Genomic DNA, 20,420 nt, shown 5'->3' with positions numbered 1-20,420 from the left:
AAATATGAAGCACCACAGGATGAAGGAGTTTTATAAGGACCCCATAAGTCACAATGAATTAAATCAAAAATATTTAAAGCTTGATGCGCACTTAAGAAAAACTTATCTCTCGTTTGTTTCGATTTTTCACAAACTTCACAAACTGTATTCAACTCATCACGAGTACATTTCCCACTTATATCAAGAAGCATTTGCACAATCTGAAATGACGGATGTCCTAATCTTTGGTGCCAAAGTGCTAGTTGATTTTCCATCTTGACATGACATGCTTGAGTCTTCCGTACCCCACGATACCAATAAAGCCCATCTTTCCGTTCACCTGCTCCAATCAGCGTCCTCGAAGTGCGGTCCTTCCATTGTTCATTAGTCAGACCTGCCATCTCAAGTTTCTTGTCGTCATTGTTGGCTTGACTGTTGCTTCCACTAGCGTGTGCCACATTTGCACGTGTCGGGTTACCTTTGTTTCGCATCCCTTGGCGTCCCCTGCCGTTCCATTTGCCTTCACTTTTTGGTCTGTCACCCCACCATTCGGGATATCCGATCAATTGGAAGCATCCCTTCATGTCATGACCATTTTTACCGCAATGACTGCACGTCATTAATTTTTCTACCATATCTCCACGCCCTTTTTCTTTGTAGTTGGCCTGCATCGCGAGACCCACGACCAACCCCCTTTCTTCCGTTGATTTGGCCATCATTCTCACTCTTTCTTCTTGTACCAACATAGCATATACGCGGTTCAGAGACGGCAATGGATCTGAGGCCAAAATGTTTGATCTTACTATCCCGTAGCTTGCGTCATCCAACCCCATAAGGAGTTGATGAACCTTCTCCTCCTCCCTTCGTTTTTCCAACTGAGCACCAATCCCACACTTGCATCCACCACACGTACAAGATGGAATTTTGTCACTGTTAGCAAGCTCATCCCAAAGGACCTTCAATTTTCCAAAGTAAGTTGCCACCACCATTCCCTCCTGCTTGCATCTTGACAAGTCCGACCTTAGTTGTTGAATTCTAGGTCCATTCACGACCGATAATCTTTCTTTAATGTCTTCCCACAAGTTATGTGCAGTCTTAGCATATGCTACTGTGGATCGTAAGCTTGGTTCAATGGTGTTTAGAATCCAAGATACAATCATGGACTGCACGGTCCACCAATCTTCAAGGTCGGGTGCCTCATCCTCTGGTTGGATATGCGTTCCATCAATGAAGCCCCATTTTCTCCGGGCACGAAGCGAGATCTTTACTGCTCTTGCCCATTCGTCGTAATTTTCTCCGCGCAATTGGACTTGCGTGATTATGTTTCCGGGATTGTCACTCGCGTTGAGATCATATGACGAGTAGGTCTTCTTAGCACCTCCTCCTTCGTGCTCTGCTTTGTTGGCATTATTCTTTTCTGGTGCATCTGCCATGGTGGTGCATCTGCCATGGTTGTGCACCGTTGCCTTTGCTTTGTGTTTGTCGGGTATCAGAGTTTTGTGCTCTGATACCATGAAAGAATATTCTCTGTTTTATTCAATCTGTCTTTCATCTATAGCAATGATACGTATATATAACCATAGCATTAGAACCGTACAGAACCGTACAGATTCTTTTTCTCACATAACATCTGTAATTAAGACTAATTATAGTGATTATATTCCTATAATTAAGTCTAATTATAGACTCATTAATAGTGATTATATTCCTGTAATTAAGTCTAATTAAGTCTAATAATGATTTTGTCCGGTAATATTAACTTAATAAAGTTTTGATTAATAATTTTTTTAATTATATAATAAAATTTGATTACTTATTAAAAACATAATTAGGCACGTATCTATATTTATGAAATGCAAGTTTTAACTCTGAAACTTGTAAACTGATAATTATATCTGACTTGAAGATAAAAGTGTTTTTTTAATAGTTTACTCCCATCATACTAAAATAAAAAAAAACTAATAATTGATTGAAGTAGTCTTGTAGAAAATATTGGAACTTGTAAGAATAAACAAAAATACCAAAATTTAAATAAATAATTAAAAAAATAGTAAATTTATAGATATTGTTGGGTTATGGGCTTGGGTCGATCTTTGATGATTAAGGAAAGATGTTGATCTAATTATCATGGGTGTAGTCTAACCTGGTGATCGAGTACAACTTTAAGCTAGCAGTAGCCTCATTTGCCAGTGCATAAGGCTGAGGCATGTTGGGTTATGGACCTTGGACCGATCCTTGGTCATTTAGGTAGAAGGACGATATAAATGAATAATGTAAAGAAAATAACATAGGACGAGAATTTGGATTAATTAACATTAACCAGACAGTAAAGAGAAAATCATAACAGCAAACACAAGGTTAAAACTCACTTCATATATACTAGATAAAACCTTATAGATAGACAAATTACAAATTAGATTAAGGAAACACTTGTTCTTCATTACCTTGAATGTTCTGAGTTTAGGTTGTCTATTGGTTTCTCTAGAACCAATATAAAATTTATTTTTAATATTTTCTTATCTTTCTTTATACTACGAATATTAAGAAAATCAGAACAGTGTCCCGAGTCTTCGGTGCCATTACCCTGAAGTTGTGCGCAGAAGAGTGTGGTGCGCAGAATATTTGCCCGACCACTAATTATCATTACCAACGCTTTTTTGGGTGAAGATCTTAAGAGAAGACAGTAGTAGCTGCTATTCTTGAATTCAAAGAAAGTCTTCAAAAAAGAAAAATACTAATAATATATAACACGTCAAAGTAACGGATGAGAGCACAGCACAGCAAAGAAGAAACGTATGAAAAAAGAATCCTAATAAACTACTACTTTTTTTATAATAATAGTAATAATAAGGAGATTTTTTAATTAGTTTTTTGAAAGCAAAATAAATCTAAAGTGAGGTATATAATATACCCAAAAATTTGGTCTACAGTACCGCCAATTAGAAGTAGCAGGCAAAGTGGGTAGCGCAAACCTCGGAAACGTGTCCAAATGAGAGGACGCCACGTCGACAAGCCAAAGTAGAAAAAAATAAAAAAAAATATTAAGAGTTGCGAAGGCTACATCTTAAAGCAACCGCAATGTTATGGGCTAAACTCACACGCATCACTAGTTCTCTACACGCCTCTTCCAAACGCTTCCACCTATAATAATAATCCCGTTTTCCACTTTCATTGTTGAAGCTCACAAGCAAAGGAGAAAGTAGATTCTCAAGCAAAGAAACATAAAACTCCCACTTCAGTCAAACACCAAAACAAAAGCATTACAATAAATATAAATCCTCTTCCTTTTCTTCTGCATCATCACTCACTAATCAACCATCACTGAATCAACACCAACATGGGTACTCTCACTACTCTTCATCTTCTCCCTTCTAAGCTTAGTAAGCCTTCGCTTCCTCCACGCCACGATATTGCTATCTCGCCCAATGGAAGACCGCACCGCAAGAAGAACAAGGCAATGGTCCCTGTACGTCTTTTTTTAAGGCTTTTTATCACCACTTTTTTGTTTTTAAATTGTTGTTGTTGGTTTGGTTGTGTCTGATGGGTTTGGTTGGAATTGGAACAGACGGCTAGGTTGTTTGGACCTGCCATATTTGAAGCCTCGAAGCTGAAGGTTTTGTTCTTGGGAGTGGATGAAAATAAACACCCAGGAAATCTTCCCAGGACTTATACGTTAACCCACAGTGATATAACCGCTAAGCTCACCTTGGCAATTTCTCAAACCATAAATAACTCTCAGGTATTCTTTTCATCTCACACTTGTGGCTTAATATTCTTTTCAAATTGTTCTTACGTAACAGAAGAAATCAGGGTATTTTTGCTGTTTTGGGGAGGAAGGTGGGAAATCGTAATAGATGGCAACACGTGAATTATACTGCTGAACAAAGCAAAATATTGAATTTATTCTCTAGAGATGTTGGATTTATTCTCAGTTGTTTGAAAAAAAAAATTGATTACTATGAATAGAGGGGAATAGGAACGGATTGTTCAACACTCCAAAGTCCAATTCATTCTCACAGGAAATAAATCGTTTAAAGGTGTATTTGAATTACAGTTTGAAAACTCCCAAATCAGAGATTGGTGACTGTAAATTGTGTTTGTTTACCAACAATATATATGGTAATTCGTACTAAAATCGAGTGTTGATGATGAATTTTGGAATGAATTGCAGTTGCAGGGGTGGTACAACAGATTGCAAAGAGACGAAGTGGTGGCGCAGTGGAAGAAGGTGAAGGGAAAGATGTCCCTGCACGTTCACTGCCACATTAGTGGAGGTCATTTTCTGTTGGACATGTTAGCCCGATTAAGATACTTCATCTTCTGCAAGGAGCTACCAGTGGTAAGCCAGTTTTGGAAGCATGAAATTGAAGGGTGAATGAACGAATATTGAACGTAACATAATGCAATTGCGTGTGTGAATCAGGTGTTGAAGGCGGTGATTCACGGCGATGGTGATCTTTTCAACAACTACCCGGAATTGCAAGAGGCCTTGGTTTGGGTATACTTTCACTCAAACATTCGAGAATTCAACAAGGTGGAGTGCTGGGGCCCACTGAGGGATGCATACGGTGGGGCCACCGCAGAGAGGGAGGAAGAAAGTGGTGGAAGCAAGGAGGGGTTGGCGATTCCAAAGGCATGCCAAGAAGAATGCGAGTGTTGCTTTCCCCCAATTACGTTGAACCCAATTCAGTGGTCTCAAGAAGTTCCCAGCCACCATTACGAACCTTGTGATGGGATTGAGACCCAACAAAATCTATAAACAAACAAAACCTTTACGTCCCATTAGAGGGTTTCTACCAAATTAATACGTGGCTTCCCTGTATACAAATTAGGATAACTTCAAACATTCAAACATCCTTTTCAATGTAAATAAGGAAACTCATGTTATTCAAACATTTTTTTTCTTCTTCTTTCGTACAATATTAAATTGGTTCTGTGTGTAAAGTGTATGTGTGCTTGGTCGTGTATTTTAGGGAGTGAAAGTTCATCTATGAATTTAAAAGTATCATTTCCTTTATATATGCTCACAATAACTTGATTTTTCGCTGTTAAGCTTTGGATTTTCAACGAAGAAAAGTTGTTTGAAGACGTTAATGGAGAGGAATAAAAATAGGATACAGATGTTTGACCTTAGAAGAGAAGATTTAAGAATGCCGATGATGGTACGGTGAGAAGTAGTGATGTAATTTTGTAAATGTGAAGTTGTTGTAAATAATTGTTTTTCATTATGGAAGAAAAAAAAGAGAGAATAAACCGTCGTAAGCTTATATTACAACAACTTAACACTTATCAGTGAAGTATCAGTGTCAACAACAATACTCATAAGACACTTATCAGTGAAGTATCAATGTTGTTGATGTATCCGAGTCGGTGTCAACAACGCTCGTAAGACACTTATCAGTGAAAAATATCGGTGTCAACAATACTTGTAAGACACTTATCAGTGAAGTGTTCAATCTAAAAATTTTAGCACGATTTTAAAAAAATAATATAATAATTTTTAAAAACTCATATTTATTGTATAAATTTTTATTATAATTATAAAGAAATAATTTTTTTGAAATTAGTAAAAAAGATCTTTGTTCCAAAAAAATATGAAACATAAATACTTGTACATATAAATATTTTTTTTTAGTTTATATAATTCATAATTATATAATATATAGATTCATGTCTTCATGCTACATTTTAGAGATTATATATATTTATATATGCTAGATAGATTATCATCCTATGATTATGACCGGAGAGTGAGAAAAAATAATAGGAAAGAAAAGATTGAGAAAAGAAAAGAAAAGTTTATTTTTACTTTGAATAAAATTTTGAATAGTTCAAATTTAGGTTACTTATTAAAAAATTATTAAATATAAATTATTTTAAAAATAAAAATAATAAATTATTATATTAATTAAATTAAATATTATTTTATAAATTAAAATATTATTTATATTTAAAGTAACTTTTATTATAATTTTTAAATTAATATTTAACATTAGTTATTAAGATTTTAATTGTTAATTGCTCTATAGTTTAAATTAGTTATTAATTTAATTAAAAATTAATTTAAAATAGAAAATAATTAATAATTAAAACTAATTTAATAAAAGATTAATTTAAAATTTAAAATAATTAATAACTAAAATCTTAATAATTAATATTAGATATTAATTTAAAAATTATTTTATAAATTTTATTAATAATAAAAATAACTTTAAATACTATTACTTTTTAATTTATAAAATATATTTAATTTAATTAATATAATATATTTTTATTTATTTTTAAATTAGTTGATATTCAATAATTTATCTGTAATAATTACTTTTAACAAATGTTTAAAATTTAAATCTCTTTCTAAATCTGGTGTTGATATAATTTATTTGTCCATCAAACATTTTTTTTAAATGAATCAATCTTAATTCACTTTAGAACAGCCTTAAGGTTTGTAAAGTTTTCTTAGTTTTTAAAAAAAAAATACTTTCGTACTAATTTGACAAACAGATAAAATATCGTCTTAGTGATCAAAATCATTTTGGTAATAAAACCTACGTTCTAGTCCAACTCAATGCAAATTTAGCTCATTTTTCCTTGCCTTGGTCAATATTTATACTAAAAACCTAACATCTGGATAGACAGATAAATTTAGAAAATAAAAATATTTTTGAAATCAATAAACAACCAACGCAGACATTTTCTAAAGTTAATAACAGTCGCTCGAAGAAAGAGGTCAATGAAGTTTTCGCCTTCCTTAATTTGAGGGGATAACCACGCCCCTTGTACAAACTAACGCCATCCGAAGGAAGTAGACTTTTATATACAAAAGCTGTTCCAGTACATGGAAAACATGCTTCTATGTATTCTTAATTGATCAATGTAATGCAAGGTGCATTACAGGAAAGAACACAAAAATTGGAGAAAACCAAAATATACAAATAAATGTAAGATAATTCATGAAGAGAAGGGATTTCCACCAGTGGAAGCTATATTTGTAAATTCATGGCTCCCGCAAGGCTTTCAAAATTAGTAAAGCAGACCGCAATGATGTCTTTTATACAATTTTCCACCGCCACGGTATTCTTGCTGTTCTGAAATTTCTTTCAGCCACTTGTGCCATATATATGCAAGCTGAAGAAGTCACCTGATGATAGATCTTCCTAAAGAGGATGCTCCAATTTCACTCTCAGTATTCTGATAGACAATGAAATGAATAAAAGGATCAAGTCCCTCTAAGTATATGCACATGACCTATTTCATGCCAACATTAAAATACCAAATAGTTACCTGTGATTTCCGCGAAGGGAATACATTCCAAAATCTTAGAGTTTCATCTCCAGCTCCAGTGACAATAGTCTAATACAGTAAGTAGAAGTCATCATCACAAGGAAAATGACATAAAATTCAGAAAATAGTAAACTTTTGTAAAAAGCCGCTAATTACATGAAATCTTAAAAAGAATAATAGGTGAAAGAACAATTGAAATACCTGACCATCAGGAGAAATGGAAAGATAAAGAACTCTGAAACTATGGCCTGTAAGAGTTGCCAGCTGCATCAAAAGGACAAAAAAAGGTAAAACATTAAAATTAATTTTAAAGAACAATATGTGCAAGCTATGACAACAGATTTTATCTATACCTTTGACATGGTGGGATATTTCCAAACCATTATCTGATTTTGGGAGTAGCCGTGCGTGCTTACCAATTCATTCACATTTTTAGACCAGACAAGATTACAAACCTGTCATCATGAAAGGGATGTGATAGTCATTTTATTTTATATAAAAAAAAGGGGATGGCGGTGAGGTAAACACCCATAATACTTGTATATGTGGTGAAAAATCCATGAATTCTGAAAGCAGTTCTTCAATATAATCTAACAATTGTTGGCACGGATATTGAATGGCCAACGGGATATGTAAATTTTGTTTTTTCAGACATATTATGAATAATGGTCCAAGATTCCATGGAACACTAAACTGATGTTATTTTCTGTATGATGGATCACTGTCTATTCATTGATAAAGCAAATAAGAATTTCATTGCACCACTTGGATTAGATGTTAGTCATACTACCCAACTAGTACGGCTAATCGATTACCTACTCTCCTGTTCTTTCCAGCAGAAAGTAGGAATGCAAATTTACAAGAAAATGTATCTTTGACAAAGTTCAACGAAGATCCAACAATAGAGAGTCATGTCAGTCTTGAATTTGGGAGTCTCAATGTTTCGATACTACAAAGTTAGTGATCCCTTACCCTTTTTTTATATCACTTCTCTTTGGAATTATTTTAAAATTAAGTTTTTACATATTATTTTCCATTGAGTACGGTTTGATTAGGCATGGCATTTTGCTGTTATTTACCATATTGCTCTACAATGGGGAGAATGAATCTCGTAACAATAAATTCAATTTTTCATAAAGCTATCAAATAACCAGACATTTATTATATAAAAAAGAATTAGACCAAAGAAAATACCTGACTTCCAGTGTCAATGCAGTTTAACTGTGAGTTTGTGGTTGTATTCCAGAAACGAATGCTTCGGTCTGCAGTACCTCCTCCAGATGCAAGAAGTCCATTTGCATGAGGAGACCACGCAATTGCTTTAACAGCTGCTGTATGCCCACAGAACTTCAGGATGGGCTGGGTTGAGTTTTGATTCCAAACAAGTAACTGCAAACATAGAAAACAAATTATTGGTAACCGATGCCAAGAAGTAGAGATTAAAAAGGCAAAAGTGCAGTAGTGGCACAGTTCATGAGGATAATGCAACTTGCAATTAAATGTACCTTGTTGTCATTTCCACCTGATGCTAACTCACGGTTATCATAAGACCACTTCAGTCCACAAACCTTTTTGAAGAACCAAAAAAGGGGGGAATTCAATCATTAAATCGTACACAGTAGGTAACTAGTTTTATCAGATAAGACCATTGCAAATAAAGACAAGACCAACCTCTGATTTGTGCCCAGACAGTTTACTGACAAAATCCTCCTGTACACGTATGTCTCGTTGGTAAATGCTTTTATCCCGGCCACCAGAAGACAAGAGAGATGAACTCCAGGCCAAGGTCCCAACACGTAAACGATGACCCTCCATAGTTCTTATTGACTTGCCTTGAGATACATCCCAAATCTACATAAAGAATGGTTAAGAAGAACTTAGCAAGTCCCACGGATGAGATTAAAAAAATACTCAACATCACAAAACAAGTAAATGATATCTTTTGACACCATGTTTTACAGGAAGACGGTCAAAATATCACAAATTAATAATGTTTAAGGTGGCAATGATGCCCTGGCTACCTACCTCTAGTCAATTGAGTATGCATATGGTTCTGAAGAAAAGTTTCAACCAGGCGGGCAAATAAAGTTTATGTATGTAAATTGATAGTAGAACACATCACGTGCCTATGGAATGGACTACAATGATGTATAACTATCAAATGAATGGAAGTCACCATAACAAGAAGCTAAGTTTATTAGACTCACTAACACGAAAAACTTATGTTTCCTAAAGGTAGCAGGATATGCAATTAACAATCAGTAGTACAGTTCTGTTCTGTCTACAGTTTCCTAGCACAAATAGAATAGGGGGAAAAACTTGATTGTGCCGTTTAATAAACTGTCGTTAGTGTGGTAGGTACTCTCCTCTTATGCTGGGGTTACTCTCCACTTATCAGCCTTGGCTTTAACTGTAAGTGAACTGCTCTTACCAACCAATGGAGTCTGATAACAAACAAGTACAAGACTTTGGTGTTTGTCATAAGCACATGTATCAAATTCTACTACTACTGCCATTCCTATGGAGAGAACTTTGCCATATTATATGTTATGCTACTGCCCTTCCTATACGGAGACCTTTGCTAACACGGGAAAAGTATGTCTTTGCTTCTTTGAGAACTATAGTATATGGCTGGTTATATATAACTGGTCACCCTCGAGAAAAAATACCAGAAAAAAATCCTCAATAGATAGGGTGCACTGAATCTGCTAAAGAACACCCATAAAAAAATCCTTCTTAACCTATGGCATTTAAAAAAAAAAACTGAAAAGAGGTAACTGGTTACGATTGCATGAGATTGGTTTTCTATATAAACTCTTACCTGGACTTTTCCACTGTTTGATCCAACAGCCAAGTAGGTACCAAGCGGAGCCCAGCCCACTGAACAAACGGAATCGTCAGCCCCCAAATCGCATAGCTTAGTTACCTGCACATATGCAGCTGCATCTCAAGCACACCGGCAAATAATCTAAAACGCAAAAACATAGGAAAATAAAAAACAATTCAAGTTATTTTAGTTTGCTTCCCACAAGCTCCCTCCTTTGAAAACAATCCTAAACAAACTAAATACGAACGTATTTCCCAGAAACTATTCAAACTTTGGTTTTCTACAAGAGACTTCCAGTTAGACCTAACCCCCAATGGTATAAATGCTCGATATTCATCGGAGAGTTTTAAATATGAGTAAGATTTGGACTAAGGATCGGGGATTAGTCTCATAACCGACTCGAAAGAGCACAAATTTGGGGATGTCTTGGTCCCACCAAGAATCAAAGAAACAAAGATCCTAACAGTGGTCACCAAGAACAATTAGTAAAAAAGAAATTAAATTTATTTTATAAACCTTGCTACTAGAAGCATTCCACAGATAAACAGAGTTTTCCAGAGCTACAGCCAAGACATTGCTGGAGGACCAATCCACGAGATTCAGATAAAAATCATCTTGCAGAGCCGGCGCATCCAGAACCTAAAACACAACATTGCAATTATACCGAACACCCCAAAACAAAACCTCTCAAAACAGGGACAGAAAAAAAAAAAACCTTAAAAGACGAGGGAGGAATCTTGCGAGGGCGCTTAAGGGGCTTATGATTGTAGTCATAGCCAGGGAGAAGGGCATCGTGGGATGTAAAAGGTGTGTGAGAAAGAGAATGCATGGACTGTCGAGTCTCCGATTTGAAACGAAATATATTAGGGCTTTCGAATTTGTCGGGTGTGGAAGGTCCAAACAAGGCACTCCGCAGCGCGCTGCCATAGGGGCTGCAACTACAACCGTCTTCCGTGGAGGGCGATAGGTTAAACAGAGCGAAGTTGGAAGCGGATCTGCTGGGTATGAAGCGGTCGGAGTAGATTGTTTTTGACGGTGACTTGAAGCGATTGGAGTTTAGCATTCGTTTGACATGGTTGTGCTGGGAAGAGGACATTGGAGAAGGTGGAGTGAACGATTCGCCCATAATAATCAAACCTAACCAAATCTTTTCTCTTTTCTCTTTTCCCCTTCTTCTTCTTCTTCCTCCTCCTTCGATTTGTTGAAATGTGAAGCACCCAGAATTTTCCCGGGAAATAGACGCCTTTTTCGCGGGAAAAAAGTGGAAATGGCGCCTTTCATGATATTATCTCTTTCTCATCTCGCCCGACCACACACAAAACTAGGTAATGTAATTTCTCACTTTTACTTTCATTCCTTAAATTTTAATGTCGTATTTATGGCAGTTGAAAATATATTTATTTTAGAAAATTATAATCAATGATTTGGTTACATTTTAATTATAAACACTTTTTTAAAATTCTATTAATTTTGACTGGAATAACTTTAACGTCTTTAGATTTGCCTATTATTTATTTGGATTTATTTCTGCATTACTGTATACTAATTTTAGATTCATGTCAGGTTTTTTTAAATTATATATATTTTTAAATATGTGTAAATAATTTTACTAATTTTGAAATATTTAAAATTTAATTAATCTAATTATATTTAAATTAAATAAGATTGTTAATTGTATTTTAATTAAATAATGTTTATTTTTTAAGAAATATCAAGTATGTTGAATTCTATAAATGTTTGTTTTTTCTAAATAATAATTTAATGCTTATAAGAAAAATATAAATTTAAAACATAGATATTATATATATAGTTATTTAAACTCTTTAAAGTTCGTAACTACTGTGTTGTGTAGCATTCATAATTACTGTATATAACATCCGCAAAGAAAATTTAAGATTTGAAAAATTAGACATTTAATAAATTTATATTTTAATTATTAAATTTAATTATTGTATTATGTTTAATAAATGCAGGGAATCATATTATTTAAATAAAATAATGATTTCTATATTTTAAAATACTAAACTAATATCATCTAATATAACAATAATATCCATGTAATGATTATGATTTAACTGAAACATTTAATTAGTTGGAATACATTTGATTAAAATCCAATTATTATCTAAAAATTTAGATTTGGAAAAATAACTAATATGATGAAATATGCTTAACTAACACACATATAGATCATCGGAGACAAATAATCACGATCCAAAGGAGAAAAAAGGAACCAATCTTTATATTTTATTTTTCTGTGTTCATTGAATGTTGAACTGATCTATATTAATGAGTTTAGAAATGAGTTTTTTTTTTAGTTGAATTTTTTATATTAAAAATATTACCAGTTAAAATACCATAAGTAAATTAATTATTGATGTAAAATATTATTATATTAATACAAGTATGAGAAAAGTAAAAAGATAAATAAAGTAAAACAGAGAAAACTAAAAAATTAAGTACTAAAATGTATTTTACCTTCACACAAATTCATTATGTTTTTTCAATAAGCAAGAAGACCTTTCAAAACAACTAAAATTAATTAATTCACTATCACTATCACATAGGCAATTTCTCCCTCCACCATATCAATTTCAGCATGCACCTAATCAGCTCTAAAAAATGATAAAAATATCCCACTCAATCAGCTCTAGAAAATGACAAAAATACCTCTCCTAAATGACGAAAATAACCTTACACAAAAATGGGAAAAATTATTTTTGAAACTTTTATCTAAAATAATTTGGATTTCAATTTTCGGAACATATTTTTGAATTCTGAAATTTAGAATGTATTTTTAGTTTTGTGTTCAGAATTTTTTTATTTTGTTATTTCTCAATTATAATTATTATTTTGGATTTTTTAATTTGGAATAAGGGTAATTTTGGAAATTTAAAAAATTGATATGGTGAAGGTTAAAATTGATATGGTGCAAAAGGGTAGTTTTGAAAATTTAAAAAATTGATATGGTGAAGGTTAAAATTGATATGGTGCAAAAGGATAGTTTTGGAAATTTAAAAAATTGATATGGTGGAGGTTAAAATTGATATGGTGCAGGAAGAATTTGGCTCAGAAATAAATACTTACCAACTCAGTAGTTAAACATCAATTCAATTCACAGGCCATTGGCAGCCAAATTTCAGTATAAAACCAGACTCACTATTCATGGAGCCTTGCGGTTTGGATTAAGTCATTATTATAACTCAAGTTTTTATTCAAATTTCCAGCTACGTGTGAAGTTTGTGGAAATGACGAACTTCACTTTAAGTTTGTCAAACTAACAAAAAGTGACAGTTCCTTTACATCTATCTATATCTGCACCTGCTGCTGAAGCTAATATGTAGAAAACTTACTTGCAGCAGAAACGGTCTCTTAATTTAAGATAAAAGAAAAAACAGTGGAAAGGCGTGTGCCACAAAGGGTTTCAGCGGAAGTTAACAGAGGTGGAATAAGTTAGTCCCACGTTCCAGTTTGAAGGAGCAACATTCCATGCAATGATAGTTTCCTTGGTGGTGTATGAAGTAATCCTGAAAGAAAGAGGTTGGCCACCAAGAGTTGCAAATGCTTGATATGAAGCACCCCAGTTGTGGCTCATGCTGATCCACCCAGTTCTGCTTCCTTTCACCGACATGCTTGAAATATCTCCTCCACCTCCCACGTTCATCATGTACACCAAAAGCCAGTACCCATTTCCTTGAAAAGTGAATCGCAGCCCTCCCTTCCTTACACATGGCACTCTGCATATACATACATAAATTAATCACCAAACAGATATGTGTTTACCGGAGATCCTTAGAACGTCTTAGAACATTTTATTTTATAAATAGGTATAAACCTCATTTTATAATTTGATTATTTAACGTGATATTATATGAGAATCATTTTGAGTTTATGTTAACGACTGTCGTTATCAGGTCAGTTATTGGAACACCTATAATATATAGTCTCATATAAGAGTAAGTTTCTCGTATTGTGGGGCAAATCTCATTTTATAAACCGGTTTTATAAATTTGACCATACTTAGTACTAACATCTAGTTATTTATACAATGATGAACTGCTAAGAAATTTATGATAAGGCATCAACAGGCACTTTCAGATGCATAGGAAGACCTTTCTAGTGATTTATTTGCTTACCTGCGGTACATAACAGGGACGATGCCAGCTTTCCACTGCGCAATTTTCATGAAAGCGGGTTTGGCCATGTCAAAATGCACTCGTGGTGGGTTGCACCAGCCTCCGTTATTTGAGGGTTGTGCCCAGTTAGGAGGGCAAAGATTGGTGGCAGTCACTGTGGTAAAAGCTACATTCTTATAACACGCACTTGATTGGTAACATTTTATTTGATAACAAGTTCCACACGCATATCCATTGTTGAACAACGTAGAACTTAAAGCCACAGTATCTGTGCCGTAACCATTTTGAAATAAATTCCCGTACCCGCATGCTCCTCCTGCAAGTCCATTACCAATCAGATAAGAGAAAATTAATAATTTAATGAAGTTGTAAAGTGATTATTAACATGAAAGTTTTTATATATAAAAAAAAGTAACTATAAATAGAATAGTAGTGATGAACTGTGATGATGAGAAGATTAACATACCCATAGTGGCAGAAGCAGTCTCATCACCGTAAAAGGTGGCATGAGCAAGAGCCCATTGACTGGGTCGAAATATCCCCGCAGCTATTGCTTTGTCTCCCATGAACATGAGAATGAACATGAACTTCATTGTAAAAGCAAACAACAAGGTAGAAGGTTGAAGAGTTGAAGGCATGGTGAAGTTTTGAATAGTTTAATTGTAGAGGAGAAGGAATGCAATGCAATGCAGTGTGATGATTGACAGGTACGTGTATCCTTTATATAGGAAGTAGAATTCCTAGGGCACGTCTTGGCTTAGTGATTCCCACGACCACAAAGTCCACAACATTGTTGTTTTGTTTTTTGCACCTCCCACCAATATGTACGTAATCGACAAGACAAGACAAGACAAATCCCGATCCCTGACCACTCAATCCATAAGAAAAAAAAGTTATATATTTTGAGTAAAAAACGTGCAGACAAGTTTCACAGGTCGCGTGATTATAAAATTCATTCTCATTAGCCACTCCACTTATCTTCTTCTTACTTGTTAATTAGTCAATGACATTTTAAATATAGCTGACTTTTGTATTTAATTTGCCTCTGTTAGTACAACCATTGACTCTACTCTTTCAACTAATGAAACCAAGAAAAACACAAGTTTGGTTTCATTCTATAAACTTTTCATTTTTTTCAGAAACAAAATGTCTGTTTTTCAGAAGAAAAAATATTTTATCAAACACATAATTTTGCACAAGATTATTTAAGGCCCAAGCTCACTTTCATTTTCTTTAGTTTGTGTTATGTGCCTGTTCTTTTAAACTTTTCGATGATTTAGATTAGGATTAAGTAAATTTGACGTTACCATCTCACACCAACAAAATTATTAAATAACAATTAAATTTAAAATAAAAATTAATTAATTATTATTCATCACATTAGATATTATTTTAAAAATTAAAAAATTATTAATATCTAAAATAATTTATATTATTAATAAAAATAAAGTGGTATATAAATTACCAATCAATCAATGTTTTAGTTTATAATATTTTAAATTTTAAATTAGTATCTAAAAGAATAATAAAGACTAATTTAAAATATTAAGTAGTTATAGTACTTAACATCTTGATAACTAATGATTAAATACTAATTTTGAAAATTATTTTATAAACTTTTAGTTCATATGATTTCTAAAATTATTTTTTATTTAATAATTTTTTTTATAATAACTTGTTATTTTTTTTTGTTTAAATGAGTTTATCATCGATTTGATATATTAAAATATTTAGATGGTAAAGGATTTATAAATTTGATAATTTTTTTGTAAAGTGGAAGGATTTTAATTATAGGACACGAAGTTAAGGTATGGAGAAGGAAAAAATTAAGATTTTTTTTTCAATTTTAAGTTAAATTTAATGTTTTAATTTGGAGATGTTTTGAGTGAAAGAAATTTCAAAGTAATTTTACAGATTCTATTTTAAAAAATAGAAAGACTTAATTAACGCAATTATTTTTTAAATAAACTCGGCCAAGTAATGTTGGAGTTATTTGGCTGTCATCTTATAAGTTACTGACAAATTATTACGTAATGATTTCTTTAAATATTGATTGTGATACAAGAAGGGGAAAATTAATTAGGGTATGTTAAAGACTTCGAAATAATTAAATTAATTCGTGAATTAAAATTAACCTGGGGAGAAATTATAAATAAAAATCTAAAATTGTTATGAGAGAAATTCTATATAAAAAATATCATTTTTATTTTATTTTTCTTTCTTCAAAATCTATTATAGACAAATTTGTTTAAAAATATTCCTAACGCATGCCAACAAATAAAAAAAACCTACTAAAAGGCGGCGCTACAATTTTTTTAGATTTTTTTTGTTACACAAAAAATCATGTAACTCATCTCTTCCGATGGAGGATCCTGCATATGCTATACAAAGTTAATAAAATTACAATATGGTGTGCCACAGCGAGAATAATGATTAATTTCATGGCCTTTTTATTGTCTTCCTGACTTCATAAATTAGTCTCTAGCTTCCACGAATAAGGAGTAGTTTCTGACTATGACCATCTCAACTCATTGCAGGAAACGATAGTATCAACCCAACCTTCAGGTACATGTATAACATTTACATTAACATGTCTTTGCAGAAAAGCCCCAAAAAACAAAGAAAATTTTCACTTGCAGAGTCTTAACCGGACACAAGACAAACTTGAAGCTGTTCTTGTGCCAGAAAATAATGCTACTTAGCAGTGATGATGTACCTCAATTTAGGCACTACTTCCTTCTGGTAATGTAATCAATCTTGTTCTTGAATCATACACCATTTTAGTCTCACAGCTGAGGCAAAATATAACTTCGGTGGTTAAACTAATGATCTATCACAATTCAAACCAATTAACAATATGGAGAGACAGGGTGAGAGAGTGCAGGGGAAGCCACTTTTATACTTACTTTTCACATTTGACATTGTTGCTGGTATCACTTGAAACTGACAGTATAGTCCCAAAGAAAGAGGTATTTTCAGTACCACAGTTAGGACAGGGGCCCTTTAGAGATAGAACTATGTTAGTACTTGTATTGGTTCGGAATAAAGAGACAGTGCAACCAAAATTTTACCTTTAAAATCAAAAAGTCTTTTACAATTGCCCTTGTAATTGATTGAGCCAGCCACAAAATAAAGGGAATGGCGGCAAACCAAGTTAGAATAAAACTATATGGCTCTGGAATCTGCATTTAGCATTTCACGACATTAGCTAAATCATTATAGGTGTAACATATATAACAATTTTCAAATAAATGATTTCTAGTCTAGGAATAAATCAATCTCATTGTCCCAGCTATCGATTCTGCTCATGGATAACTCTTGTTTGATAAATAGTAGAAACTCTTTTGGGTTTACGACTCAAGGTACTTAATTGGTCATCATGTACTACTGCAATATCTACACAGCTAGTTACAATGTGCTTCTGATTTTGTTATCAAACGGTGATCCACTAGCATTTTCCTCTCTAAAGTGAACCCTGCACTCTAGAAGATCTTTTTCTGACTAGAAAATGTTTTACACAATACAGCTAAACTGCTTCCTTATATGAATGAAGAGGGTAATGGAATATAAGAGGGAAGTGCAAAAATAAAACTACTGCCTTTCTGATACTGTGGCTTTTCAGATCAAACTACATTAAATAATCATCTAAGAATGCTAGAACAAGAAAAAATGAGGGGAGCATATACCTTTATCAGATATGAGATCTCAAATCCAGTCAAATCGTCAACGAAGAAGAACCTAACAACATATTATAGGAAAAAATGGAAAAAAGCAAAAGAAATCAAGACCTTACTTTTGCAACAGTAATGATATTCACATCACTTGACCTTGCTACATAAAAGAACAGACCAAGGAAGCACGTACTTTTTTCCCATCATTTGGGATGACATGAAAACCTTGATTTGAGAAAGAGAAAACGATTTAAAGAATGGATTTTCATATTAATATCTGAAGTGTCATAGAGACCAACTATTGTCAGTAGCAGGACTAAAAAAACTGGGTAAATAAAATACATGATGAAGTTATCATATACACAGAAGAAAAAAGAGTGTCTTACAATCCTAGTGCAATCACAGTAGCTGGGGCGTTCAGCAGTAACATCTTTAAGTAGTCAACAGACAGGTCACTGTAAACCTGTAAAATGATGCCAATTAGTAATTAAGAAACATATCTAACACACTTTTTAACTGATCTCTCTCTCGATATAATGTTCAGAGAGTGATTTATTCCAGCAAACGGCTATGTATATCGATAGATACTAGAATATATACAATTGACCACTGATACAATCACTTTTTTATACACTTTCACATAATACTTGAATGATGTAATCCATTAAGCTATGTACACACACCTTTCTACTACGAAGACTGCACCGAGGACCCTCAGCCACAATATCGCTCCCTTCTATCTACAAACACAGTATGTGTAGTTAAACATTAAAAGGTTTTAATATCAGCAACAAAAATATGATTATGTAACTTCCGTTTAAAGTACTTAATCATACGTGTTGCATCAGTAGAAAAAAAAACGTGATTGTATTAATGGTTTTTCATGAGAATTAATAGCAAACCTTTAGCTTGAGTTTCAAATCATCAAACTCTTTGTCGCTCAGGATTGGTTTTCCGGACACGTAAGCCATAGACGCTTCCAGAAACTTTTGCTCTTCAGAACCTACGGAGCCAACCAATAATGATCCAGAAATAAGATCAGGTTACATATTATAAGAGTTCATGCTACTGTGAGTGAAATTGCTAGCTCCATGTATATACTTAGCATCACAACGGTGCTCCCTTCCCACATGAGTTCTTCCTTAAGATTATCAAATTCCTCGTTTGACATAATAGCCTTGCCCTCATAGTAGAATGCCTGTTCCTCGACAAAAACAGGGTCCCACTTCAAGTTAAATATATATAACGCTCCCTCTTTCATAACGCATAGCAAATCCAGCAATAAATAAATTAAAGGTTGTTGAAAAAACTAGTTCTTTTTTTCGTACTTGCAGTGCTTGAAGAAAGTCTTGCTCGAGTTCACCAACTGATTTCTTCTCCTTTTTGTCTATGCTACAGTAGGGTAGGATTTTACTGTCCACAACGTCATCTTCCTCAACCTTGCCTGAAAGGAAAAGAGGAAACAGCGTCGTGAGAGCAATGCATGAAACGAAAAGATGATGTGAGGAATAAGACCTTGATCGGCAGTGGCCCTGGGAGAAAACAGAAATAGCCGGCGGCGGCGGCGAAGGCATAAACGGCGAGCATTGAATTGGAGAAGGTGGAGAGGAGAAACGGAAGTGGAGGAGAAGGAAGAGACTGGAATGAAGGGCGTTGGTGTATGGGAAGTGAATGGCTGCGGGCATGAGAGTGTGAAGGTGAGTTTAGTAGCCATGATTATGTAGCAACAGAGAGTATGTTGGGATTCTTTTATGATAATGCATTTGGGAAATTCATTGTTATTGAGGGTTGATTTTAATTTGTTTGGTTGGAGGGAAAGATAAGGCAAGAATGAATGTGTGGAGGGAAGTACAACGGCTTATTCTCCATTTCCTTCTTTGATTTTCTTGTCTTCATCACAGTCACATCGTGTGTCTTGTTTGTTTGGTTTTACTAAGGTTTCTGACTAACTGGCTTGTCTTGGTCATTCCCTTGGTTGTGGCCACGTGGAGATGTTCTGTTGGGCTGGTGTGTTGGCAAGGGTTATCACGTGGGGAGAGATGGATGATGTTGTGAGCAGAGAGGATTTATCTAAGTTCCTTCTAAACTCGTTGCACTACACACCTTCTCTTCTTCCTTCTCTGCTCATCAAACTCTTTCCAAAAACATGCCATCAACATTAGAGAAGCACACACACAAATTGGTAAGGAAATAGAAGAGTGAGGTCAAATTTTTTTATTTTTTGAGATTTAAAACAAGAGAGTTACAGCCCATGGAACTGGTTACTCCATCGAACTGAATTTGACTCACTTAATTCAAGTTAAGTTAGAGGTGGATTGATTCGTCTTTATTAATTTTTATTATAATTATTTATTAATTTAAAATATGTAGGTTGATAATTTTGTCTTTTTATTAAAATTAGAATGTTGTTTAATATTGTTTTGATATTGTACTGGTATGGACCGAGTTGACCGATCCCAGCATGTCCGTGCGGGACGACCGACATATTCAGTCCATTAACGCTCAAATCAAGGTCAGCAAAGTTAA

General features: G+C 33.8%; 4 protein-coding genes across 5 annotated transcripts; 1 reads left to right on the top strand and 3 right to left on the bottom strand.

Annotated features, from left to right (window-relative positions):
* The first annotated feature begins 3,045 nt into the window (after positions 1–3,045).
* LOC137811375 (protein STAY-GREEN, chloroplastic-like) lies at positions 3,046–4,996 on the top strand. The gene is made up of 4 exons (XM_068613080.1): positions 3,046–3,445; positions 3,545–3,718; positions 4,151–4,318; positions 4,403–4,996. The coding sequence occupies exons 1-4, from the start codon at positions 3,317–3,319 to the stop codon at positions 4,736–4,738; spliced, it is 807 nt and encodes a 268-aa protein (XP_068469181.1). The 5' UTR covers positions 3,046–3,316; the 3' UTR covers positions 4,739–4,996.
* A 1,710-nt stretch (positions 4,997–6,706) lies between these two features.
* LOC137811372 (B-type cell cycle switch protein ccs52A-like) lies at positions 6,707–11,419 on the bottom strand. Its single transcript, XM_068613076.1, has 10 exons — positions 10,803–11,419; positions 10,604–10,726; positions 10,082–10,186; positions 8,932–9,111; positions 8,766–8,828; positions 8,455–8,649; positions 7,614–7,715; positions 7,462–7,524; positions 7,261–7,329; positions 6,707–7,167 (listed from the first exon to the last, which is right to left on the bottom strand). Exons 1-10 carry the CDS (start codon positions 11,211–11,213, stop codon positions 7,114–7,116), a joined length of 1,365 nt encoding a protein of 454 aa, XP_068469177.1. The 5' UTR covers positions 11,214–11,419; the 3' UTR covers positions 6,707–7,113.
* Positions 11,420–13,280: 1,861 nt separating this feature from the next.
* On the bottom strand, positions 13,281–14,918 carry LOC137811373 (expansin-A7-like). Its single transcript, XM_068613077.1, has 3 exons — positions 14,690–14,918; positions 14,224–14,539; positions 13,281–13,824 (listed from the first exon to the last, which is right to left on the bottom strand). The coding sequence occupies exons 1-3, from the start codon at positions 14,859–14,861 to the stop codon at positions 13,512–13,514; spliced, it is 801 nt and encodes a 266-aa protein (XP_068469178.1). The 5' UTR covers positions 14,862–14,918; the 3' UTR covers positions 13,281–13,511.
* A 1,732-nt stretch (positions 14,919–16,650) lies between these two features.
* Positions 16,651–19,715, bottom strand: LOC137811374 (PGR5-like protein 1A, chloroplastic). Of its 2 annotated transcripts, XM_068613079.1 has the most exons (11): positions 19,410–19,715; positions 19,223–19,338; positions 18,996–19,092; positions 18,797–18,897; positions 18,578–18,634; positions 18,281–18,357; positions 17,910–17,961; positions 17,295–17,405; positions 17,130–17,224; positions 16,940–17,015; positions 16,651–16,782 (listed from the first exon to the last, which is right to left on the bottom strand). In XM_068613079.1, the coding sequence occupies exons 1-10, from the start codon at positions 19,606–19,608 to the stop codon at positions 16,946–16,948; spliced, it is 975 nt and encodes a 324-aa protein (XP_068469180.1). In that variant the 5' UTR covers positions 19,609–19,715; the 3' UTR covers positions 16,651–16,782; positions 16,940–16,945. The 2 variants fall into 2 exon arrangements, with proteins under 2 accessions (XP_068469180.1, XP_068469179.1); XM_068613078.1 differs by having other exon boundaries at positions 16,651–17,015.
* Positions 19,716–20,420: the final 705 nt, after the last annotated feature.

This window comes from Phaseolus vulgaris, chromosome 2 (assembly GCF_000499845.2).
Source record: "Phaseolus vulgaris cultivar G19833 chromosome 2, P. vulgaris v2.0, whole genome shotgun sequence".
Taxonomy (NCBI): Eukaryota; Viridiplantae; Streptophyta; class Magnoliopsida; order Fabales; family Fabaceae; genus Phaseolus; species Phaseolus vulgaris.
The sequence above is the reverse complement of the archived record's forward strand: the minus strand, read 5'-3'. Positions and strand labels throughout refer to the sequence as shown.